At 41.3% G+C, this 26,948-nt stretch overlaps 1 protein-coding gene across 1 annotated transcript in view; it reads left to right on the top strand.

Annotated features, from left to right (window-relative positions):
• The window catches only part of LOC310824747 (uncharacterized protein), a gene marked incomplete at both ends in the record, with an annotated part of 97,013 nt that overhangs the window by 9,848 nt on the left and 60,217 nt on the right, over nt 1-26,948 (top strand). The window contains 12 exon segments of the mRNA XM_083698003.1: nt 10,191-10,240; nt 12,647-12,746; nt 12,880-12,993; nt 13,510-13,598; nt 13,709-13,857; nt 14,179-14,306; nt 14,429-14,504; nt 14,704-14,864; nt 17,616-17,691; nt 17,694-17,835; nt 18,039-18,201; nt 18,787-18,899. Of these exon segments, the coding sequence (XP_083554129.1) occupies nt 10,191-10,240; nt 12,647-12,746; nt 12,880-12,993; nt 13,510-13,598; nt 13,709-13,857; nt 14,179-14,306; nt 14,429-14,504; nt 14,704-14,864; nt 17,616-17,691; nt 17,694-17,835; nt 18,039-18,201; nt 18,787-18,899 (1,361 nt within the window).

Raw genomic sequence — 26,948 nt, 5'->3', positions numbered from 1 at the left:
TGACGCCATTGAATGATTGCAATATCATTATTTATGAAATGGAACTGGCTTATATCATACTTACTGCTAAAGAGGTACTGAAAAAACTCTTTGGGTTCTTTCACGATACTGGTTGTAAGTTGATTAGATCTTTGAGCCATTTTTCCCCAGAAGGAATTAAGTAAAAGTTTTGCGATCTGACGCTTTGCAGCATTGTACACAATTTTATGCGGGTCAAGTTGGATACCTTGATTCTCTCTATAATCGTTTATATAAGCCTGTTTACTAACCTCGTCTGTGGCATCCTCAGGATACCCCGAGGCCTCCTGCTTCTGCTTAAGGAATGTATGGATGTAATCTTTAAACAATTTATCGGATCTCTGTTCAAAATGCCAGACCTCATAAATTTCAGCTATAATGTAACCTCTTTTTTGAGCTTCTAATAACTCAATGCTAACCCATACGCCTTGAAGCGATCTCTCATCCAGAGAATGCAAACAATTCGAATTCTGATTATTTTCAATCCCACATGTTCGACAGAGTGTAAAAAGCAATTTACCTTCGTCATTTTTCATAGGTAGCACAGGGAAAAACAAACCCCTCGGCGGGTGAACTTTAGCATGTATAAAGCCAAAGTAATTTTCAACCGGTTTAAAATCTTTCCTGATTATAACCGGGTGACCAATTGGATAATCAAACTCTGCATTACAATACGGGTATAAGCTGGTAAAATCGACATATTGGATGGTCTGCCCTTGTTCAATTTTGCGTCTTAAGACAATAGCCTCAGTCCTGCCTCCAAATAGCGCGGCCCTAGGATTTAAAGGGCTAGGCTCCCGGTATCTCTCTAGGAATAATTTAACAGAAGGTTGCTGTTGTTTCATCGAATTCCATGTATGTTCCCATATAACCTCTGTTTTCAGCTTAAACTCTGTTTCTAACCGAGTTAGCCTTTTCAGAGTGTTAGAGTACATCACGCCAAACTCTATTCCTGTAAGCGGCGATATGTCGTGAGGGTTATAACAAGTCGGACAACCATGAAAATAACATCCATAGAATTCTAATGCTGTTTTCACACCTTTTATCACAGCATACCCATCGACATGAAGAGGGCCGAAACAACGTTCACCCTGAGGTGTTAATGCGTGTTCAATGTCTATGCAGCGTGAAAACGCTAGATACTCAAGCCACTGTATCGAAGCATGGGAATTGGCCTTGAATTGTCGTCTGTAGTTGTTAGCATCTGGTAATGCGATTGTGTTTTTGATTAAGAAATTGGTTTGAAAAACAGCTAAAGCTGCTGACGCAATTGTCACGCTCGCAAAAGGATCGCATTGAGTTGTCTTTATAAATTCATTGCGGAAATTGCTGGCACCTTCGGCTAAAATCTCCACATCATTCTGACAATAAGCCTTTAACTCGGTTAAAAAGTCAAATTCCTGATCTTTTACTGTGTTATACCACTTAAAGAAACTGTTTCTCTGTTCTATCGACATTTCATCACATCCGTACATTTCTGCTTCTGGATAGCGCCCCTTGTACTTATTTAACATTTTTGAATAATCTGTCATTTTATGAGGGAAATATCCCTTTTTCGATTCAGTTTTACATCCTAGCGCTTTTGGAAACTGTCTTAAGGGGATGGGGATGAAGGAATATGTGTCAATGAATTTGAGCCGGAATTGTTTATCAATAATGAGTATGATTTTACTCCCATGGGCTATGACGAACGGTGTTATCCCCTGTTTTACATATGCCTCTAAAATTAGATAACTGTCATAACCTTTGCTATAATGGGCTAAGAACACCGTGCCTTTGAATTGGTTTTGCCGGTAATGCAATAAAAACTCTAGAGCACAATTAGGACCCTGCGCACACCATCGAGCCCCTTGCAGGGATTGTGTAGCCACATAGACAGGGATATGTGTTCCAGTTGTCTGGCTTGATTCAAAATCATAAAATACCAGCTTCTGATTAATCCTCTCCTCTGCTACACGAGGTTTAGATTGCATGTAACATTGATGAATATCCACGCACTCTGACACTTCTTCAGAAGTCTGAACAGCTGACAAAGATGGGGGTTTAACGGGCTGAAGGAATTGTTTACAGATGTGACAAACTTTAATTGAACAGACATGGGGTTTAGAGTCTATGAGGTTTATACGGTATGTAAATCCACATTTAAGACATTTCTTATTTATTTGACAATTGCTAGCCATCTTTTTAGCTTTTGGGTGCCATCTGCACACCTTATGCAGCCTATAACACACACTATTTGAACAGTTACGATTGCAATCATTACAATGGACTTTTTGAAATGCAGCTTGTTGTTTACAGTCTGAAAGACAGACGTTGCAAGCTTTTTCGCAATAGTGTCCTCCTTCTCGACTATACCCCGTGTAACAATGAATACAGAAAAATGCACAGCCAAGGAATCCTTTAACATTTTTTATCCCGTAAAAATGATTGTCATGCAAAAGCATGTAACGGATTGTCTCTGACTCTGTTTCAGTATGGAACGTAATCAGATTAACTCTATCTGAGGCTCTGTAAAAAATAACGATTTTACAGTTTAACAGCTGTTCAAATTTGATCACATCTTCAAATGTGGTCCTATCATTAGCCCCGAGCCCGGCTTCGACATGAATATTGTAACCCTCCCTCCCTGCCTCTTCAACGGTTAAACCGGGATTTGCAAGTAGAGCTAGGTTTATTCCGAAGCATGCATGGTTCAGATTTGGAATTACAAATAAATGTTTGCTTTTTTTTTTTAGGATCTCCGTGATAAATAATGTATTAATTTTCCGCCTACCTGAACCGCCCGGAGGCCTGACAATGTTCACGGAAAGATGTATTCCAGAACCACTGAAAATAGCCATGTTAGACTGAACAAGACGGTCAAGAATTTGGTTGAAATCTGTTAGCCTACCTTCACCGTAACGCACAGTCATTGAGACGTCATCTTGTAAGCTATCAGCTCGTAAATTGAGCTGGATAATATCGCGAGGGTTTACCCCAACTCTTTCGATTATCGCAGACATTCGGTTCTGAAAACCATTTACTACAGCGTGGTAAAACTCTCCAAAATTAGGGTTGGTAAGTGCCCTATCTGGCATTGGGAAATTTAAAAATGATCTCACCTCAACATTATTGAAGCTATCTCTGTTTATTACCTGCATGCCATCAAGCGTGTCAATAGAGCCTCGGTCAATTTCCATACGCTCCGCAAAATCCTCCCCGTTACCTCCATTACAGGACGGTACAGACACTCCGGCTTCACCCTCCTCTGGTAATTGCTGGTTGTTATTACCCATTACATTATCATTAATTTCTCCATCTCCAACACCTCCACCGCTCCCGTGTTGAGTTTCAACATCGTTGAGGGCTTGACAACATACATTATCAGCGGGACTCCAGGGGGTCTCATAGTCAGTTATCTGGGAAAGGGGTATTGGAGTCCAGGGGGGCTCACAGTCAGTTATCTGGGAAAGGGGTATTGGAGTCCAGGGGGACTCATAGTCAGTTATCTGGGAAAGGGGTATAGGACTCCAATCCATGTCCATATCACGACTGGGATCCATAACATCCTCTGTCGAATCAGACCCATCCTCCATACAGGTAGACGACGGAAGCGTGTCAGATAAAGGATATCTATAAGCGGCGAGTATATCATCTAACGCCTCCTCGGTCGGGAGGAAGTAGTGCTCCTGAGGCCTGTTTACAGGGACATCGGGAAGCATCTGATGTAATGGACGGTCTACAGGTTCAAACTCTCTAACAACACTAGACGTATTAAGATCATTGACCATTTGCCTGAGGTCATGTGGAATATCATGATGATTAACCCTGTCTGATTCAGCCATTTTTTTTTTTTTTTTCTTTTTTTTTTTTTTTATATTATTAATTTGAATGAAACTGTGACTTTTTAAACAGTAAACAGACGTCTTGCGATACGTTTCAATACGCCTGTACGCTTTCGTATATGTCTAAGCCTACTACGGCGATCAACAGGTTGTGCTATATTTCTGGATCTCACCCGTAACAACCGGGCCGTATGCAATCTCATTTCAATACTGATCAAACTCTGTTCAAAATCTAGACTATTCACAGAATCGGTCTCTGAATCCTCATCTTCATCAGACACTTCTGCTAGAGCCAGACCTTCATTAAGACCTTCATAATAAGCTGAGAGAACCGCATCAGGGCGACCATCATCGTCATGCGCATCTTGACTGGGGACGGGAGACAGTTGAACATCATCATCATTATTATAAAAACCTTGGCGATTCTCCTCAAGATGGTTCAGTCCAGGCAGCTGCGCATCCTCGCTGTGGAGAGAAGCTTGTGGTGACGTCGGCAAATACGCCTCACTGTCGCTCTCAGCCGATAGGAACTGCCTGAATGTATCAAGGGGTCCAGAATCTTCAACGTTGTAACCCTCTGCTTCCATTGTAAAAAGAAGAGAAGCAGGTTACAGATTGTTTTTATTTAATTATGTATTTAATAATTTGTTGATTTATTTATTTATTTATTTAACATACCTACAGCATCCCTCCAGGGACGATATGGAGAAACACGTGCTATTTGACGTTCACGATGAGGTGACGATTGAAGACTTGTAGAGTCAATTGTTTGATCTGGAAAGATTAAAGATTACCTCTCTTACAGAAACCCTCCCTTACACCCTCTGGATGGGAAACCCCTTAGGAAAAACGTACGTACATCTTCCATGGCTGAGAGAGTGAGAGATTGGTCAGATTCAGCAGTCCCAAGTCTTCGGCCCTTTGTGACCAGCTCTCAGGGTCCCATATATATACATCTTTTTGTCAGGGAAACACATGCTCTTATCAGAGGCAAACTTCGGTCGGTCGGTCTTCAGACAGTTCAGGGCCCTGTGATTCCCCCCTAATCCAACCAATCCATTCTCACGGTTCTACATCCTACGGGGGTGACCCCTTCCTCATAAAAATGTCAAGATGCTACAACTAATTTTACAAACAACAGAACACCTTAGCCTCACACCCTTGTCTCATGGATCAATAAACACCCTTCCATTTCCCCCATCCTCCTTGTAGACGCCATTTTAGACAATGTCATACAGCCACAACTACTTACTACTACAGTTCCCACCCATGGGTCATATATATACACCTTTTTTGCCCGGGAAACACGTGATCTTATCAACGTCACGTCCGAGGCACGGGTCAGACCCACGTTTGAAACTAAACATTTTTAAAAATTGAACCTTTTTTTTTTTTAAGCCCCCCCCCCCCCCCCCCTTTTACCAACCCTATCCCTTCATTATTGAACACAATACTAGCACTAGAGTAGCAGCCTAGCCATTTTTTAATTGCTCATTTTAACCCCCAGTATTGAAGTTTTATTTTAAGCCTCACATGCAATTTTGACATAGAGGCCTGTATGCAGCATAAAGTCATCATCATCATCATCATCACACCCCAACACCCCTTATCAGTGACAAACTTTAGCTGAACCCCCTATGGTTCTTCAGACAGTTCAGAGCCCCCATGGGGGCCCCCTCCCCTCCCCCCTATTCCATCCAATCCATTCTCACGGTTCTATAGCGCACGAGGGTGACCATATCCTCATAAAAATGTCATGTTCCGACAAACCCCAGAACACCTTAGACTCTCACCCATGTCTCATAGGGCAATAAACACCCTTCCCAACACCCCTTATCAGTGACAAACTTTAGCTGAACCCCCTATGGTTCTTCAGGCAGTTCAGGGCCCCCCATGGGGGCCCCCTCCACATCCCCTACCCTCCCCTCCCCTCCCCTCCCCCCTAACCCATACATTCCATTCTCACGGATCTACATCCTATGGGGGGTGACCACAGCCTCATAAAAATGTCAAGTTCCGACAAACACCAGAACACCTTTAGCCTCTCCCCCCACGTCTCATTGGACCAGCATCAACAGCACACCACATCCGCCCTCAAAGGGGGCGGGACTTATAATTTTCAAGTATTATTTTCGATGATTAAATTTATGTGACGTCATCACTTTTTGTCACAAAGTGTATACTATATTCTCTGATGAGAAAGGAGATGGAGGCGGGTATGAAGAGAGAAGAAGAGATGGAGAGAGAGATGGAGAGAATCCTGGAGGAGAAAGAAAGGGAGGTGAAACAAGTGAAAGAGAGGATGGAGGTGATGAAATGGGCAGAGGAGGAGAGAGAGAGAAACAGGAGTGAGAAGGAGAAAGAAAAGGATTTTGAATGGATGAGAAAGGAGTTGGAGGCGATGAAGAGAGTCGAAGATATGGAGAGAGAGATGGAGAGAATCTTGGAGGAGAAAGAATGTGACGTTAAACACATGAGAGAAGAGATGGATGTGATAAAGAATATGTTGGAAAGGAGGGAGAGTGAAGTGGAAGAGGAGATGAGAAAGATTACAGAAGATGTCGTGAAGTGGATGAAGACAGAGATGGAGAGGGAGATGGAGAAGATTGAGAAGGAGAAAGAAAACGATATTGAATGGATGAGAAAGGAGATGGAGGCGGGTATGAAGACAGTAGAAGAGATGGAGAGAATCCTGGAGGAGAAAGAAATGGAGGTGAAACAAGTGAAAAAGAGGATGGAGGTGATGAAATGGGCAGAGGAGGAGAGAGAGAGAGACAGGAGTGAGAAGGAGAAAGAAAAGGATTTTGAATGGATGAGAAAGGAGTTGGAGGCGATGAAGAGAGTAGAGGAGGCCGAGAAAGAGATGGAGAGAATCCTGGAGGAGAAAGAAATGGAGGTGAAACAAGTGAAAGAGAGGATGGAGGTGATGAAATGGGCAGAGGAGGAGAGACAGAGAAACAGGAATGAACAGGAGAAAGAAAAGGATATTGAATGGGTGAAAAAGGAATTGGAGGCAATGAAGAGAGTAGAAGTGGTCGAGAAAGAGATGGAGAAAATCCTGAAGGAGAAAGAAGATGACGTTAAACGCATGAGAGAAGAGATGGATGGGATGATAAATAATATGGTGGAAAGGAGGGAGAGGGAAGTGAAAGAGTTGATGACAAAGATTACAGAAGATGTCATGAAGAGGATGAAGACAGAAATGGAGAGAGAGAAGGAGAAGACTGAAAAGAAAAGAGTAATGGCGGCGAACCTGGAGTTTGCCAGAGAGAGCATGGAGAGGGCTTTCCATAAAGGGAAACAAAATACAGGTATGCCCTCCATTATCTGCTTACAGTGCATTCTAAGCATGATCATTTTGGCTTCTCAAATCACCTCAAAATAATTTAGATTTTATCTATACAAATGATAAGACAATTTTTCTCTTTCAGATATTTCAACACAGAGACAATTCTGGAAATCCACAACTATCCCAAACTTACTACCACAATAACTACCCTGCATACTACCACTATAACTACACTTGCCGTTTCAATTCTCTTTCATTAAAGTCATATTCAAAGGCAAACTGTGTGTCATGTTTGAAATGCTGTATTTTACAAGTTGCATAGCTGTAAACTATGTTGAGTGATGATGAGTTTAGGAAGAAAAGGTATGTAAAAAAATGAATACTCCTGCACACACGATTGTTCCCTCTGCTTATTTATTGTGTCGACGTTTCGGTTTATGACCTTTATCAAAACATTTTTATCTGTGAGGTCTGTATTCCTAACACCACAAAAAGACAAAGTGGTGGTGTTTGTGTTTTTTACATTTACAAGTTGAGGAAGAAAAAACATGGCACATGTATGCACATGGGTTAGATTAGAAACAATCTGGGTAAACCTTAATTTGAAGAGGTATGCATGAGGTCTGTTATGTTTTTCTCTATATCCCATAATATTGATTACAATGATCAACATATTTGTACCCTGAAAAGAACCCAAACTGAACAAGTTCCCCATTATAAGTACCTGGGCATTTAGATAGATGATACACTTTTAAAATACATGTTGAAAAAGTGATCAACAGTTTGCGAGTTAGACTTGTACTTGTTTTGTAAAGAAATGTCTTGCTTCACCTTTGATAATAGGAGGAAGATTGTCTTGGCAACGCTCCTCCCTGTTCGTGATTATGGTGACACAATTTAAAATCACACGACAGCCTCAATTCTTAAACCACTAGACCCGATTTATCACTCTGCTCTGCAGTTCATTTGTAGGCATGTTTTCTGTACCCACCATTGTCTTTTGTATCTGTCTGTGGGTTGGGATTCTTTGACGTTGAGAAGGGCTTATCATTGGATTTCATCTGTATATAAAGCAGTTCTTTTAAAACTCCCATTTTACCTCACATCATTGCTTTTATGGCGACTTATTGGCGATCAAACTTGCAGCTTGTTACTATTTAATGTGCTACAAGTGATTACAGAATTGAGAAGAACGTTTTAGCTGCTGTGCTCCTCAGATATGGAATGATCTTCAGGCTAGACTGAGGTTGGAGCACTTGGTCCCTTACACTTGTACCATCATCTGCTTTTTAGTGGACAATATATGCAATAAATACCTTTTTTACACATCTTGAATCAGAATGGGTCAGCCTCTTACACAAACAGGGTCACAGTCAATGGGTACAAAACTGGAGCAAACGTGTGTATACCAAGATACTGTACCTCGACTCCTTTCCATTCCAAAAGAAATGTGTCCCTTTCCCTTCACTCAAATGTTGTGGATGACATGTACATAAAGCCACACACTGATGCAGGTGTGATGTTATGAGAGCTTTAGCATTTAGCATTTCCTGTGTTCAGGCATTCTATTCACTTCTAATAGGACAAATGAAGGTACACTTGCCTCATAAGGCTCATTCTTGTTTCATTTGTCCTATTAGCTCCTACTGATCTCACTTTACACAGACACAGAGGAGGAGAGACTCAAACTCATTAGAAGTTTATTACTGGATCAGTTTACAAAACAAAACAAAACTGCATGGAGCGTACAGTACAGCAGAGCTTGGAGTACCAGACATGAACACACACATCGGAGCTGTCACAGTGGTATACCTTGGATCACACACAGACACACACACACACACACACACACACACACACACACACACACACACACACACACACACACACACACACACACACACTCACTCTCTCTCAGGGCTGCATGCGGATAGCTCCATCCAGTTTGATCTCCATTGATCATGGGGTTCTCAGCCAGTGATGTCACCAGGTGGGCAAACTCTGCAGGGTCTCCCAGGCGCGAGGGGAAGAGCACTTGGCGGGCCAGGAATGAACGCACCTTCTCAGGTAAACCCACCAGGAGAGGAGTGGAGAACAGACCTAAGGAGAGGGAGAGAGAGGTTGTCTGATATGGAGAGGAAGGGGGTGGGGGGGGAGTGTGTGAAAGAGTGCGTATGTATGTGTGTGTGTTTACTGACTGGGTGCGATGGTGACCACACGGATGTCCATGGGTGCCAGGTCTCGGGCGATTGGTAGAGTCATCCCAACAATACCCCCCTTAGAGGCTGAATACGCAGCCTGACCCACCTACAAAGAGAGACAGTGAGAGTGAAGGAAGGGGCTGTTGAGACAGTGTTTGTGTGTGTGTGTGTGTGTGTGTGTGTGTGTGTGTGTGTGTCTGTGTGTGATCCAAGGTATACCACTGTGACAGCTCCGATGTGTGTGTTCATGTCTGGTACTCCAAGCTCTGCTGTACTGTACGCTCCATGCAGTTTTGTTTTGTTTTGTAAAAACTTTACTCATCACTCTGATCGTAGTGTAAGAAGTTTTAATAAAAAATATTATTTGTTAGTTAGTTAGTTGTGATAATACATACAAATGATAGTATTGATAATTACAGTTATCTAACAGTTTCAATGATACCTATGACTTGATCGTTTTGCTTTTGTTTCAAGTCAGATTGTTGATTTATATTTGTTCTGACCAGGTATGGATACTGGCCATATGGAATATTAAAAAAACTAGGCATTCCTTGTCTCAAACCCATCCCTTTCCTCGGGACGATGATGGGATATAAGAAGGTTTGTAGAGATAAAGCCCATAAACAACAACATTGTAGACTCATCCATGATGTGTGTTGTTGTGGTGAAAGCCATGGGAGCTGAATATGAATTGTTTTACCCAGAAAAATGGGCAATAAAGCTTTTGAACGAAAACGAAAAGAGAGGAGTGGGAGCCGGTCTGTAGTGGAAAAGGGCCATCATAAACTAAGCCACAGTTCAGGTTTATGACAAGCATTTATGATCTGGCTATTTTTTTGTTTTGTTTTTTGTTCCCAGGGTGGTTTCACCAATTTTGACACAGAGAGCTTCCAGAAATATGGGAAACTGTAGGGGTGATTCTGCTAAACTGATCCTGGTTATTGTTAACTATGATGGATATATATATCTCTCAGTGTCTACAGTATACACTCTTAAACCAGGCGGACACTGTGCGATTTTCACAAACACAGACGATCCAACCGACGAAATGGTCTCATACACCAAGACAAATGATCTGTCTTGATGCAAGTACACTGCCCAAGCAACAATTTCATGCTTCCACATTAATAATTTGAATCTGTTATTGAGCGATTTAAGTTTTAAGCTTTTAAGTATTCTGTAGTATGGTCCCAAACACAACTTGTGCGTTGCCAATGTTTGACAACATCCTGGATTCTCATTGGTTGAGGCTCCTATATTGCCTCTGAGCACGTCTCAAACTGCATGAATAAAGAGGAGCCACGACATGTCAGAATTCAAATCGGAAGTGATTGTGTCTTCCCTCCATGTCATTGAAAGGGCAAAAATGTAATTAAAAAAATAAAGAAAAAAAGGGTTCTAAAAGGATTCTTTGGTTGAATAACTCTTATGGGTTCCATTTGCAGTGCCCTGCGTAAGTAATGGGACAAGCATTTTTTCTTCTTTTGCATTATGCAAATGTCCAAATTAAGCACTCGTATTTGTATGCAAAAGTGCAAAAGTCTGTGACCCATTGACCCAACCAGACGCTGGGTATCTTCTCTGGTAATGCTCTGCCAGACCTATATTGCAGCGATTGTTGTTTGTTTTTTTAGGATGTTTTGCCCTCCTCTTCAGCAAATTAAATGCATGTTCTATAGGATTCTATTGGATTCACTTTTTGGCCCTGAATAATTTCCTAGTTGCTATGGCAGTATGTTTTGGGTCATTGTCCTGCTGTATGGTGAAATGCCGTCCAATGAGTTTGGAGCAATTAAGCAATTAAGTTGTACTTGGACTGACAAGATGTTTCTGAACACTTCTGAATTCATCTTCATCAAAGGAGACAAGTGAGCCAGTTACAGTGGAAGCCATACATGCCCAAGCCATAACACCCCCTCCCCCATATTTCACAGATGATGTGGGATGCTGTGGATATTGGGCAGTTCCTTTTTTTCTCCACACTTTACACTTGCCATCACTCTGGTACATGTTTTTCCAGAACTCTGCAGGCTCTTTTAGGTACTTTTTAGCAAACCGTAACCTGGCCAGCCTGTTTTTGTGGCTAAGTAGTGGTTTGCACCTTGCAGTGTAGCCTCTGTAGTTCTGCTGGTGAAGTCTTCTGCGGATGGTAGTCTCTGACTCATTGACGCCTACCTCCTGGAGAGTGTTCCTAATCTATGGGGCAGTTTTTTTTAGTTGTTTTTTTTAATTATGGTGAGCATTCTTTGGTTATCCACTGGAAGTCTTCCTTGCCATTTGCGATTTCTTAGCTCACCAGTGCTTTCTTTCCTTTTAATGAAGTTCCAAACTGTTGATTTTGGTAGGTTTAAGGTTTTGGCTATGTTTCATTTTTTTCTGATATTTCAGCATCATAATGGCTTCCCTGACTTTCAATAACATCTCTTTGGTCCTCATGTTGACAAGACACCAATAGCAGACTGCACAAATTATGTGATGGAACACACCTGACGAACACACCTGTCAAGCCAATTGTCCCATCACTTTAGTGTAGCCTGAAATAGGGGGATTATGCATAAAAATGTTGTAATTTCTGAATGATAAACCAATATGTACACAAATAACATCAAATAAAAGATGAGAATCTCTACGTTCTCATTTCAACTCCAAAAAGAAGAAAAAATGCTTCACTGTCCCATTACTTTCGCACGGTACTGTATAACCTTCTGTGGAAAAGGGTTCTACATGGAACCCAAAAGGTTTCTTCAAAGGGAGAGTAGAAGAAGAACCCTTTTTGGTTCTAGGTAGCACTTTTTTTCTAAGAGTGCAGGATCTGTGATGGGTCTGTCTGTCTCTATCTACGGTATATATCCGCTTGAATGCCACAGCCTATTTGAGTATTGTTGCTGACCATGTGCATCCCTTCATGGCCACAATTGACCCATCTTCTAATGGCTACTTCCAGCATGATAATGCACCATGTCACAAAGCAAAAGTTGTCTTAAACTGGTTTCATGAACATGACAATGAGTTCAGTGTTCTTCAGTGGCCTTCCCAGGATCTGAATCCAATAGAACACCTTTGGGATGTGGTAGAACGGGAGATTCACATCTTGAAAGTGAACCTGAAAAATCTGCAGGAATTGAGTGATGCAATCATGTCATCATGGACCAGAATCTCAAAGGAATGTTTCCAACATCTTGTGGAATCAATGCCACGAAGAATTGAGGCTGTTTTGAGAGCAAAGGGAGGCCCTACCCAGTATTAGTATAGTGTTCCTCATGAAGTGCTCTGTGAGTGTATATCTAACTATCTTTGTTTTTGCTGGTCTGTAGGATCTATGATGGCCGTCAGCCCATCCTGTGTATCATGGACACAGCCATGATCAAAACCATCCTCATCAAGGAATGCTACTCCCTTTTCACTAACAGGAGGGTAATACGCTAAATTGAAGTTGTTGTATGGGGAAAAAAACATAAGGGCTCCTTAAATAGATAATATCATTGTTATTATAGCATTATTAATATTAGGTTAATCTTGCAGTATATAATAATAATAATTTTTCTAGAATATCTATCTCAACGGGCCTCTGTATGACGCCGTGTTTATCGCTGAGGATGATGCATGGAGACGGATCCGCAGTGTCCTGTCTCCCTCCTTCACCAGTGGGCGGATCAAAGAGGTACAGTCCCATCTCTCCTCTCCTTCTTTCATTCATTCCTTTATACAACACAAATAAATGAATGACTAACAACTCTGACGCGTGTGTGTGTGTGTGTGTGTGTGTGTGTGTGTGTGTGTGTGTGTGTGTGTGTGTGTGTGTGTGTGTGAGAGTGTGTGAGAGTGTGTGTGTGATTTGTACTATGTGTATAGTGTGTATTCATTGTTGTTTGTTGTTGTGTGAAGCAGCAACTTTAATTAATTAATCCAAGACAAATTTTCATCCGGGACAATAAAGTATATTTGATCTTATCTTCGATAAGTTCAGTGGTCAGATGACAGAGTGTAGAATAATAGTTCATCTTTGGAGTCACTTATTCTTTGACTATATACATAATGTATCCTGTATGGATGTATATTCTCAGGCTATATAAACATTAAAATAATTCCTGTTTCAAACATGATATTAATATATGTTTTGCACATATTAATCCACGTATCAATCATGATATTTTTCCATGTATCCTTCCCAACTCAGATGCTCAGGATCATGAAGCAGCACTCTGGTAACTTGGTCAGCAATCTGAAGAAGACGGCTGATAACGATGAGCCCATTGAACTAAAGGAGTGAGTATTTATCTCCGAGACGATAAGGTGAATTTGTAATTTCAGTGAACTCCCCCTTTAATTTTGTGGTTGTGGTTCTGGTGGTCAGAGATTGTGTGGTTGTGTTCCAGGTTCTTTGGACCATACAGTATGGATGTGGTCGTCAGTACTTCATTCAGTGTCGACATCGACTCCCTCCACAACCCCTCCGACCCCTTTGTGACCAACATCAAGAAAATGCTCAAGTTTGACATCTTCAGCCCACTGTTCCTCACAGTCGGTACAACTGCCCCCATATAGCTTTCAGTCATTTTGTGCTTAATAAATGAAGCTATTGATTTCATTGATTAGACTGACATAAACCACACTGCCAATGGTTTGCGCTCTACTCATTTGATAAACACATGGGCCGTGTCCAGAACCAACCTCTAGTTCCTAAATGCTGGACACTTGGAGATCTGAGTGGATTGGATACAGAAGTGTCTAGGGATAGAGCCTAGGAGTTGTTTCTGGACAGGGCTGTGCATTGAATAGGATTGGAGTCACGTATCATGGTATTTCCTGTTCCTGTTTGTAACCGTGGCATTTCCTGTCCGTCCAGCATTCTTCCCCTTCATGGGTCCTGTTATGGCAAACATGGAGGTATCCCTATTCCCTGCCTCGGTCACAGATTTCTTCTACGCTGTCTTTCAGAAGATCAAGTCCAATCGCGTGGCTAGCACCAGGAAGGTATGTAAATATAACTGATCAAATATACGATCTTCAGCCAGTATTGTGTAATACAATTGTAGAGATTTGGTAGCATCTGGTAGTTCTCATGTGATTTTGATCTGACGTAAGCCTGCTTCCAGAGTCGGGTAGATTTCCTGCAGCTGATGATAGACTCACAGAAAGACAGCAACTCAAAGGGAGAGGAGCAGAGTAAAGGTGCCTGCCTTAAACACACACACACACACACACACACACACACACACACACACACACACACACACACCTGCCTCAAACACCTATACCTACAAACACACCGTGGAAATACTCTACTTCGTCCCTTTCTCACACCTACCACCCCATTTCTCCCACTCTCCCTCTCCTCCCTCTCATTCTCCCCCTCTCTCCATCATCATAGGATTGAGTGACCATGAGATCTTGTCCCAGGCAATGATGTTCATCTTTGCTGGCTATGAGACCACCAGTAGCTCTCTGTCCTTCCTGGCCTACAATCTGGCAACCAACCCTCACATCATGACCAAGCTGCAGGAGGAGATAGACACTGTGTTTCCCAACAAGGTAACCCCTCTGCAGACTCCTATATAGTACTATTCATGTGGAACAGGAAATATGATAGTGACAGTGTTTTAGAGGGTACTGATGAGTGTGTAACCCCTGTGCACTGCAGACTCCTACAGATGGTTAGATAGGTGACAGTATTTTGCAGTGTGCTAATGTGTCTGTAGCATCCCTGTGCAGACTTCTGCCCAGTATTATTCATTTGAAACAGGAAGTAGATAGGTGTTGTTGGAATCTTCAGAATACTTAAAAGGCCAGTACCTGAGGACCTGAGGGATCTACAGGGTATATACCTTAAAAGCATGTCTGACATGCAGTGGTGTGCATGACCATAGAGTGATTTCTAAACTAATGCAATCATCTTAAAATAAATTATAAAACTAACAGGTAATCAGTGCAGAGACTTGTGTGATATGTGCTCTCCATCTGACTCGTGCTGCTGCATTTTGTATCATTTGCCAAGAGCTTTCTTTGGTCGACCAGACAGGAGAGTGTTACAGTAATCAAGGCTGCTAGTAATACAAGCATGCATTCGTCTCTCAGTGTCAGCCTGGGAGAGGAAAGGTTGCACCTTTACAGCTGTGTTCTGTAAAGGTCCATGTAATATTCAAGCTTTCTAAAAGCTTCCTAACGGTTGTAATGACTATCTTTAATCGGTAGCGATCAGGGAACAAGATCCCTTATAATAAATCCCTTATGAATAAATATTTCATTTACGAACGCTGTTTTGGTTCGGAAAACACGCTTTTTAAAATGCAGTGTCCTACCTGACATTCGGTTTGCATATAAACATGTTGTGAGTGCCAGGGGTGTTCTAGGGGAGTAGACTGACCTTTCTCTGGTGGCTGCCTCTCCCAATCGTGTGCGCATGCAGAAAAACAACAGCTAATGTCCAACACTGCAAGTTCATTTCGGGGGGATATATTATTATTAGGGAGGATGTTGTTGTTTGGAAAACTTCAGACAGAATTTCTCCACGATGGCAGATTTCCGGCAAACTTACTTACTCTTCTTTAAGTGATACAAATATGTTTTAGTCACATTCTTGATATGGGTTTCAAAATTAAGATCTGAGTCAATGGTAACACCTTGTTTTTTTGCCTGGTGCTTAGTGTTACTGTAAGTAGTGTCTTTAAGTGTGCAGACAGTTTGACCAGGACAAGGACAAAGAGCATTTTGGCATCAGCATTAATTAATTAATTCTAAGGTCATTAAGAACCTAGTTAATAACTTAACAACATAGTGCTATCTCAGTGCTATGATCGGCACAAAAGCCAGATTGGAACATGTCAAATGGGAATAAGGAGATTATTTAACAGTTTGAACACCTTTTTTTCAAGAATTATTATTTTTTTGCTTAAAAAGGGAAGGTTGGAGATTGGCCTAAAATCGCTAAGGACTGAAGAGTCTAAGTTACTTTTCTTCAGGAGGGGTTTCACCATGGTAGTTTTAGGTGCAGATGAACAGACCCCCACTTTGCTGAGCATTTCTGTATGACCACTGCAAAAGAGTTCATAGTGCTTCCGTGTGGTGGAAGGTGGGGTAACAAGTCATCAAACACATCTTCAGGTCTTGCCTGAGTGATCCTCCTCACCTAATATTGGTTCTCTTATCTCAGAAGTATGTTGCAAATTCCTCACATTTGTAGGTGGAAAGCAGATCACCAGGTGTCTTGTGGGTGGGATTTATAAGGCTGTCAATCGTTGAAAAGAGCACTGTTTGAGTTGTTATGATTCATTATCAATTTTGAGAAATGATCCCGTCTGTCTTGGCGTTTTTTTATTGCCTTATTAAAAGCAGAAAGATGCTCTCGAAGAATATCAAGGTGGACCTGCAGTTTTTGTCCGCTCAGACTTTCTGCAAATTCTTTTAAATTTGGCCACAGCCTTTTTCAGTTTGACTGGTGCTACAGAGTCGATAGTTGCCCTTAGTTTGGTGTTGAAGCTGGTTGCTAAATCATTATCACAGGAGGAAGCTGTTGATGGTGTACTATTCATATTCATATTCATCATGAAATTCTCATCTGCTCAGCGACATGGCTAGATAAATAATAGAGTGAAAATATATTTTTCCCCACTTCTTATAGACTGACATGCATTCATGTTTAGCCAGGTTTCAGATAAAAACATTACAGTGCAGCTTTCGCTCTGAGATAAGATCAATAAAGGTTTTGCCAGATAGGGACCTAATATTCAAAAGCACCATGGTAATGTTCTCTGGGCTGTTCGGTGCTGCCCGGCCACAGTTAATGGAATGGATACCAAGTTATTCACATTTGAACCACCTGACAGTTTTCTTGTAGTCTGTCGACTGTGATAGGAAATAATAGACTATAGCACATTCAGTATTCCAAGCAGTCAATCCACTAAAAGCAGCCCAGTTTAGTGGCATTTTGACTTCTGATTGATCCTTGTGTACATCTATCATTTACATTGTTCAGTGGAATCTAAATGTATTTTCTTCTAACTATCAAGATAACATTATTTAGCGATTTTTTTGTTTATTCATGTATAACAAAAAAGCAAGACACTATTACACATGTACATTGAAAGTAATGGCGTTCTGTATGCGGGTGTCATGAAATTAGGCTATGCAGATTAGAATAAGTATAGTACTGTGTTCATTTCCCCGCAAAAAAACACAAAAAACTAACAGCTCTTCAGATTTGCGACGAAAAAGAGTTAGTTCTGGGCTACGGCTACGTGAACGACCAATCACTAGTGCTCATGTGAGTGTAATATCCCTGTGCAGGCTCCTATCCAGTACGAGGCTCTGATGCAGATGGACTATCTAGACAGCGTTATCAACGAGTCTCTCAGGTCGTACCCCATCGACTTGAAAGAGTCGCCAAGAAATCTGTTGAGATCTGCGGCATCACCATCCCCAAGGGTATGGTCATCATGATACCCATCTGGACCTTGCACCGTGACCCCGATGTGTGGGAAGACCCAGAGGAGTTCAAACCAGAGAGGTAATGGGCCACATCTTAACCACAACCACAATATCAATCACAACAGCAACGATAAGAGCAGTGTTCCACAAACAACCATAAAACAAACCTAAATGCGACGACCAAACACAAACAGGTTTCTTCAACCATGTATAACCATCATATTACTGTGATTTAATTGATATGTTCTTTAACCCCTCCTCCTCTGAACTCTCCGTGTGTAGGTTCAGTAAGGAGAACAAGGAGAGCATCGACCCATACACCTACATGCCGTTCGGGTTGGGCCCACGGAACTGTATCGGGATGCGATTCGCTCTGGTATTGATGAAACTGGCGATGGTGGAGATTCTACAGAGGTTCAACTTCACCGTCTGCAAAGAGACAGAGGTGAGACAAAATAATGATACAATGATTGTAAATATAATTTTGTACCTATGACTTTGTTGCGTTTCTATATGTAGCAGAGGTGATTTTGGAATCACACTCGGGTGATGAGGTAGCCCTGCCTGAGACATGTAAACTGAAGTGTCGCCCTCAGACCTTGAGGATGTCCTCTTGGCTTAATAGTAGCGTTTGTGTCTTCCACATGGGAGACCCGGGTTTGAACCCCCATACTACAATTCTGTACTTGCGTACTGCATGAGTATGTACTCCCCATTTAATTTCCCAGATTGCATTTTTCAGTACTAGGCGCCAATCATCCTCAGTATAGGCTACCTACTAAATGATGGAAGTGTGAGATTTAAAAAAAAGCTATTTGTATTTCTGCAAAACTCCCTCGAGACTTCATAGGGCCATTTTAATGTATGTCGACCCAAGAGAGGTTGTCCAGGAGTTTGAGTTTATTTGAATTTATAGTGCAATGCTACCCGAACGTAACAGTGACACTGTATTAGGTAACATTCATAGTGTAACGCTGACATCTGTTTTACTCGTTCCTTCATACTTTAACTGTGTGTCAACTCTCACCAGATCCCCATTGAGATGGACCTACAGAACACTCTGATGCCCATACGGCCCATCAAACTCAAGCTGCTGTTCCGCTGCCAGGAGTCCAACAACAACCAGCTCAAAGCAGACAGCCAGTGATGAGGACCTGCCCTGCTGCAGGTCTCTCAGTTATTATGTTACACATAGATCTAGGATCAGCCCCAACACTGGCTACTTTCAAAAATGGGCTTAAAAAAAAAAAGGGCTTCGCTTTTGCCTTAAATTGAAACTAAATTGGCGCTAATAATTGCACTGTGACCCTAAAATGCACTGTGACTTTTATTATTTTTTTATGTCTTTTATGCGTTTTTATTCAAAAAAAAAATTTCATGCTGTTTCCTTTTTATCTATTTTACGTAAAGCACTTTGAATTGCCTCTGTGTATGAAATGTGCTATATAAATAAACTTGCCTTGCCTTGCCTCGCCTTGCCTCTGGGCTCTGCTGCTACTGTATGCTGCTCTCTTTGTATCTGTCTAATAGTGGAGGTCCAGGACTAGTTGTACAGAGACAGTTGTTGTCTGTCGTCTGCAGGGCAGGGATTTGCATGTGACTTGTGCATGTTTTGTACTCGTCTGGTAGTGGGTCTCTATCATCACGCTAAAAACGTGTGTATAATCACAAACTAAATCATAACATGAGAATGAACAACATGCCATCAAAACATGACAATAAATAGGTGTTAGATTAGATTCAACTTTATTGTCATTGTGCAGAGTACAAGTACAGAGACAACGAAATGCAGTTAGCGTCTAACCAGAAGTGCAAAAAAGCAGAAAAGTGCAATGTGAACAATATATACAGGTAGAGCAGTATAAGCAATATATGAGCAGTATAAGTAGTGCAGTATAAGCAGTATATGAGCAGTATAAGCAGTATATGAGCAGTATAAGTAGTGCAGTATAAGCAATATATGTATTAACAGTAACATTATAAGCAGAATAAATATAGAATGCAGTATGAACAGTATAAGCAGTATATGAGCTGTATAAGTAGTGCAGTTACCAATGTATTGGGTCTATCTATGGGTATCGTAGTGCAGCAGTAGTCAAAATGTACCTGCATTTTATCGGTTGAAGTGCCATCTCATCTGTCATAAGATTTGACTTGTAAAACTGAAAAGTAGGATACAACTAATAGCCTAAATGTATAAACACAGACCACAACCAAAAAACAACATGGGAAAATCGTTTACGCATCCTCTGCAGCAGGAACAGTGCAGAGAAAAAGTATGTACAGTAAACCCCATAACTGAATACACTTCATACGCTTCAGCGCGACACAGAACGCCTATACTGCAACAAAGTAAAAAGATGAGACAGACACGTGTCTTCAATAACTTGCATGTTTAATCAAAATACAAGCATTCCGCACATCGTTAACTTGTAGGAAAGTTTAATCAGGTTTTATCAATTGTATTATTTTAAATGTGAAATAAATATCATCAGTGCAGAGGCTATAACACACTACAAAAGTCACATTAAATCACGGAAAGTAGGCTAGGCTAATTAACGGAACTATATGAATATACAGCCCGAGCCCAGTCCAGGGTTCTGAAAGCGACAAGTAACAAGTGTGCCCATCAACTGTCTAGATATTAGGCCTATACGTAACATTTAGTCCTCCACTTTATATCACAGGTAGTATAACGTTTAAAATGACTACAAAACAAAAGCAATATAGTCTACAGTGAACGGCGCATTGTCCATTTGTCATACATGTCCAAACAGACCTGCTCACTTGAATAGGAAAGTAGCGCGGCGGTTCGTTGCTTCAGCAAACCTCTCGATGACTTTACTGTTGAAATCCATCTGTCCCTGGATCAATGCATTTTCAATGGAAATCATGTCAAGGCCGTTCAGTCGCTGGTGTCTGTTCTGTTCTGACAGATGTATAATGTCTTTGAATCCAGCCGATGCCCAAATAGTCTCCACCAAAAATCATACATGGGAAACAGAACAGCGCATGTTTCGAGGTGGTAGCGGTTAGCCATCTCTTTTTGTCAAACCATTCCTGTTGGCCCTAAACGTTTTATCTCCAACTTCTCTTCCAAAGGCAATGTACTAAACCGCATGGTCAACAAATAATCTACACGATTCATTGTGAAAACTTTAGCTAGCTAGCATTAGCGATAGACGTACAGTAGATGAACTGAATTGCTTTATGATTATTTCCTGTCATGTCAGACCACGTTAACGACATTAGCGTTTAATAGTTTTTCGCCACCTGTTGCTAGGCAGAATTCATACCCAATATAATTTGCGTGAGGTTTTTCCTGCTTACGCCAAACACGCTCACGTTGTTCCCCTCGCAACGATGGGGCAAGAGTGCTCCGCTGCCCCACAGCAGAAAGACGGGACAGGGAGCTCAGTCCGCACACACTAGTAATTACTAGTAATTAGTAATTACTCCAAAAACAGCACTATACGGATTATGAGTCAAGTTTTATATATTTATACACACCAATTTCACCATTTAATCTATTTTGTATTAAATATAAAATACTTATTATTATTACTAATAAAAAATATGACTAATAATTGTTTCGTATTTGTAATGTACTTTATGAGACTTTATGTTTGTAATGTACTTTATAAAGAAAAAAAACCTGTATATCCCCAAATTTGATTCTATGCAATATGTTTTTTCAAATGTTGTATTTGTCTTGTAGGCTACTTTTGTGTAAGCCGTATATTGTGGGTAAAATGCACTATAAATTCAAATGAACTTAAACTTAAATGTGTATTGCAGTGGAATCCGATCCGCGTGTAAATCGAATCAATTTCCCATTGACATGAATGCAAGATTTACGCGCGCGGATTTGGAGTTAGGATTCCACCCAAAATGCGTTGCTATTGGTATCATTATGACGTTGATATGTACACAGAATTGAGAATGTTCTGCAATAATACACAAAGTTCTTGAACTTTTAGTTCAGTGGCATAACGAGCTAAGACGCAACCTGAACCTGTGCAATCAGTATTACCAGAGTGAGATATAAAGAGATTATAACCGGAAGATTCGGCGCTTATACACAGCCTACTGACTGAGGTAGGCTAATGTAGGCCAGAGATGTAGTATAGTTGACATATAGTATAGTTTTATAACACTTGTATTTGTAAATACTTGAGACGGCATAGGCCGACTACCTTTACAGCATTTGGACAAGGGACGCGTAAAAATGTCACTGAGAGATATCTGTCACTAGGAGATGATATTCCCATTAAATCGAATTCAGCGTTGGATATTTCTATATGCCTAAAAACTCACATCTTTAGAAAGGCCTTCCTTTAGGTCCTGTCCTCTTGTTGTTGTTAGTGTTTTGTTTGTGTTTTTGTTCGTGTGTCTATTGCACTCAACTGCACAGGCTTTGAAATTGTCAGCTACAAATGAAAAACACATTCCAAATAAAATATATTTTTTATTATTATTATGAGAGACCTAAATGAACTAACCCAGACCTAACCCATGAATTGAATTAGGGCTATTTTAATTTTGCCGAGGTCTTCTGCTTATTAGCCTATAGGCTCCTACCTGTACCAGGCCGATTCCAGTTAATAAAATGTGCCCATTATATGGCCACTGATATTTGACCTGTTGGCCACAATTGTAGGCTATATTTCAAGGCGTGTCAACAAACATAGCCAGCCAACCCACACTGGAAGCTTTTGCTGACTCTAACATAGGCCTCTGACAGGACCAAGTCACTTCGAACCATTGCATCGAACGCTGATAAGAGTTGTTAGGCAGTGAATTACCATGATAGTCATTCCAAACCCATTATGACGCCAGCCGAACACACATTATAGATAATAACATTTCTTTGCTGCCAATCGGTGTATTGGTATTTGTTGACTGATTCAGGAGGGCAAACTCAAAGATTGTTATCCCATTCTCATTTGGGGAATCTTTCTGACATTCCTGTTGCATTATAGTATGGGTGTGTGGAGATTATTTCAATAATTTTTGTTTGTGTTCTATCTACTGTAGGTGCATAAAAACAATGGAGGTGAAAATATATATGAGTATTGAGGATATCAGGAAGGAGCATGAGAGGATTAAGACAGAGAAGGCAGAGTTTGAGAAAAAGATAGAGGAATATGAGAAACAAAAGAGAAGGGACCAGAAAGTTAGGCAGAGGGAGGAGGAGATCCTGGCCAGAAAGGCAGAAAGACTGCAGGAGGACAGGAATGAGTTCAATAGGGAGAGGGAGGAGATGGACAGTGGGATCAAGATCCTCATGATGGAGATTGAGAAAGAGAAGGAGTCCTCAAAGGAGATACTTAGAAAGGCTGAGAAGGCAGAGGCAGAGTTAAATATGATGAGGAAGGAGAGCGTGAAAATCCAAAGAGACGGGCAGAAGGTGGAGCAAGAAATGCTCAGGATGTGGAAGGAGAAGGAGACATTTCTCAAGGCCAAGAAACAGATGGAGAAAGAGATGGAGAAAAATATGGTGGCAGTCAAGAGGAGAGAGGCCCTGGTGATGGAGGCCGAAGAAAGACTTAAACTGAGCAAGGAAAAAGAGAAGGAAGAGCAGGAGAAGGAGACCTCAAAGGAGATGCTTAGAAAGACAGAGAAGGTCGGAGCAGAGTTGCAAATGATAAAGAAGGAGTGGATGAAAATCAAAAGAGACGGGCAGAAGGTGGAGCAAGAAATGCTCGGGATGTGGAAGGAGAAGGAGACATTTCTCAAGGCCAAGAAACAGATGGAAAAAGAAATGGAGGCAGTCAAGAGGAGAGAGGCCCTGGTGATGGAGGCCGAAGAAAGACTTAAACTGAGCCAGGAAAAGGAGACGCTAGAGCAGGAAAAGGAGACCTCAATAGAGATGCTTAGAAAGACAGAGAAGGTCGGAGCAGAGTTGCAAATGATAAAGAAGGAGTGGATGAAAATCAAAAGAGACGGGCAGGATGTGGAGCGAGAAATGCTCAAGATGTGGAAGGAGAAGGAGACATTTAAAAAGGATAAGAAACAGATGGAGAAAGAGATAGAGGCCATCAAGAGGAGAGAGGCCCTGGTGATGGTGGCTGAAGAAAGAGCGAAACAGAGTCTGGAAAAAGAGAAGCTAGAACAGGAGAGGGAGACATTGAAGAAGGTGAGCATGGTGACGATTAGAGAGATGGTAGAGAACCTATAGACTAAGTAGATGAAGGTGATTGTTGCTAGTTTACTATAGCATTTAGTCCATGACCTTCAACTCTCAGTTGAATTTGTCCAATTCTTGTCTCACCTTGCACTCCCCTCTGATGTTACTTTTTTAATTTCAGATGAACGATGGCTCCAGATATGCCCCAACCCTCATGTTCTCGTTGAGAGCGACTCCTCTGATGGCTCAGCTGGTACACAATCAGGCAAACCAGGGGACGAGCCTTTCTGTCAAAAGCCTTGTTGATGTGGCCCTGGCTGAGAGCGTGTGGGGGTGCAGAGATAAGACAGGGGACTGCACATGCCGACACCGTTAGCCTGGAAACCTCAACACAATTGGCCGCTATTTAGGGATACATAGCAAATCAAGTTATATAGTTGTCTTAAGTTCAATAAATTAAGTTGAACATTAAATTAAATTGACTTCCTTTCTCTACCACTGTGACTGCTTGTGGCATTTATTATTATAGAAAGTCTTACTTGTGATGACCGTGATGTATGTAGCTGAAGATGAATGTAGCTATTTATTTTAAGTCGCTCTGGATAAGAGCTTCTGCTAAATTACTCAAACGTAGGCCTAAAGTACATCCGTAAAATAATGTATCCATTTCCTGTTAACCATCTCTAAACCCTAGATGGCAGTATTTACTCTTACACCAGAAACGTGACCAGTTTCACGTGTGGATGCAGAAGAAATAGCCTCCCAATCTGTTTCTGCAAGGAACTTCTAATTTATGGATTCTGTACATGGATTCTGTCTTGTCAAGTCTGAATATCTTAGAGTTGGGGTTTGTCCTCTACCTCCAAATATAAACGAGGACAATCACTTTGTTTTTCATACAGGTACCACTATTGTATGTATTTCTATAATCTATGTTTCTATTACTTTACCATACTATGAAACTAATTGAATATGTTTTTAAGCGTCCAAAAAGCATTGATACCATTTCCAAGCACTCCAAGAATCATTTTGCGTTGCTGCTGCAGCAGCCGCGCAATGTCAACACTTTAGACACACACTGGTGTAGCATGTAACATTAAAATCCATCAACTTCATATCACACCATTGATGATTGGTGAACTTGTTGGATCAGTTAAGGCCTGTGCCAGAAATCAGTACACACACCAATCACACAATGGGACTATAACAGGCACATACAGTGCATTCTGAAAGTATTCAGACCCCTTCACTTTTTCCGTATTATGTTATGTTACAGCCTTATTCAAAAATAGATGAAATTATTTTTTTTCCTCATTAATCTACACACAATACGCAATAAGGTGCTTCAACAAAAAACGTAAAGGGTCTGAATACGTATGTAAAGGTGATATTTCAGTTTTTTATTTTGAATAAATTAGCAACAATTTCTAAAAACCTGTTTTTGCTTTGTCATTATGGGGTATTGTGTGTAGATTGATGAGGAAAAAGGCTGTAACATCACAAAATGTGGAAAAAGTGAAGGGGTATGAATACTTTCCGAGAGCACTGTATTTACATCTTGATTCACATAATCACACCTCGTACACACTTGCAAGTGATAGCAACGCCTATCACCTGTCCCAATAAAGGGATGCTACAAGCGCGCCATTTCATCCTTTCCACTCTTCACTCTCTGACTGTCTGAAGTGTACTGTAGTTGTGTTGTTGTAGCTGGGTACACCTCAGCCTATGATTCTCATGGGGCGTTAGTTTGAAAAGTGTACTGTAGTTGTGTTGTTGTAGCTGGCTACACCTCAGCCCATGATTCTCATGGGGCATTTGGTTGAAAAGTGTACTGTAGTTGTATTGTTGTAGCTGGCTACACCTCAGCCTATGATTCTCACGGGGCGTTAGATTGTCTCTGATAGAATCTTACGGTTCAGCTCAACGACGATTTTCACCTTCTGAGCACCTGTTAACTCTCTGAGCTAGCAGGCTAACCTGTGAGCTCTCAATTCTTTGTTATTGTTGAACCCTAGCTCGACGATAATTCCTCAGGTTATTATTAGAACTTGCAAGGTCACATGTGTAGGCTACAGCTAGCACTTGGGACGGACGGCTAACTAAGTTACTTGTTGTTTCCGGACAGCTGAGAACCTTGGCTAGCTTTGACAAGGTAATATTGAGAAATATTAGCACCCTGTTTGCAGGAGGGTTGGTCAGCTTGTGTTTGTAGCCCTAGGACTACTGAGCACTTTCTAGTAATTAATAATTTACTAGCTAGTTACCTCGTATAATGATCTGGAACATACCAGTTCTCTCTGGTGTGGGACCAGCACCATATCTAACTATGCGGGTACCAGTTCCCTGTGGTAGCACGTGGGTGTAGCAATGCTGAGGTGTGCTGATATTGTACCTGTTTGTTGCATCGTGCGCTGTATCTAAACTAACCCCACAACTAAGTCAACTAATAAACATGGGTTACGCATATCTTAAACATGCCTGTGTGTGTGTGTGTGTGTGTGTGTGTGTGTGTGTGTGTGCGTGCGTGCGTGCGTGCGTGTGTGCTTGCGTACATGTGTTTTTTCGGGGATGCAGAGAAAGTCTTCCAGCTGTTCCAATGAGTACATACATCCATCCATCCATACATACATAGACCTATGCATTTAATTCTGGTTTGTTTATAACTAAGAGGAAGACACATTTATCATCTGATAGAAATTATTTTTATAAAAACAGTTTATTATTGCTATAATAAAAATACATTACTGCAGTGTGCTAAATTTACTAATGTGATGGCCTGTTGACAAATGAGCGATGGATCAAGCATTAGTCCCATAGTACGTTGAATTAATACATGGAGAGGTTAAGCCAGGTCATCAAGAAAGATGTTGCAACACACGCTTACACAAAGAGCTATAGTGGAATAGTACCAGGCTAGGGAGGATAGGCTAGGGAGGACATACCAGAGTAGGTGTCTTATCTCTTACAGAGTGCTGACTCCGCAGCTGGGATGAATGGTGTGATCAGCCCGTGAACAACAAGGGATGCCAAGTCTAAACCATGGTTCCTCCCCAACCAAA

The sequence above is a fragment of the Argentina silus genome (genome assembly GCF_951799395.1).
Source record: "Argentina silus genome assembly, contig: scaffold_75, whole genome shotgun sequence".
Lineage (NCBI taxonomy): Eukaryota > Metazoa > Chordata > Actinopteri > Argentiniformes > Argentinidae > Argentina > Argentina silus.
Note: the sequence above shows the minus strand (reverse complement) of the source record. Positions and strands in the feature narration are given on the sequence as shown.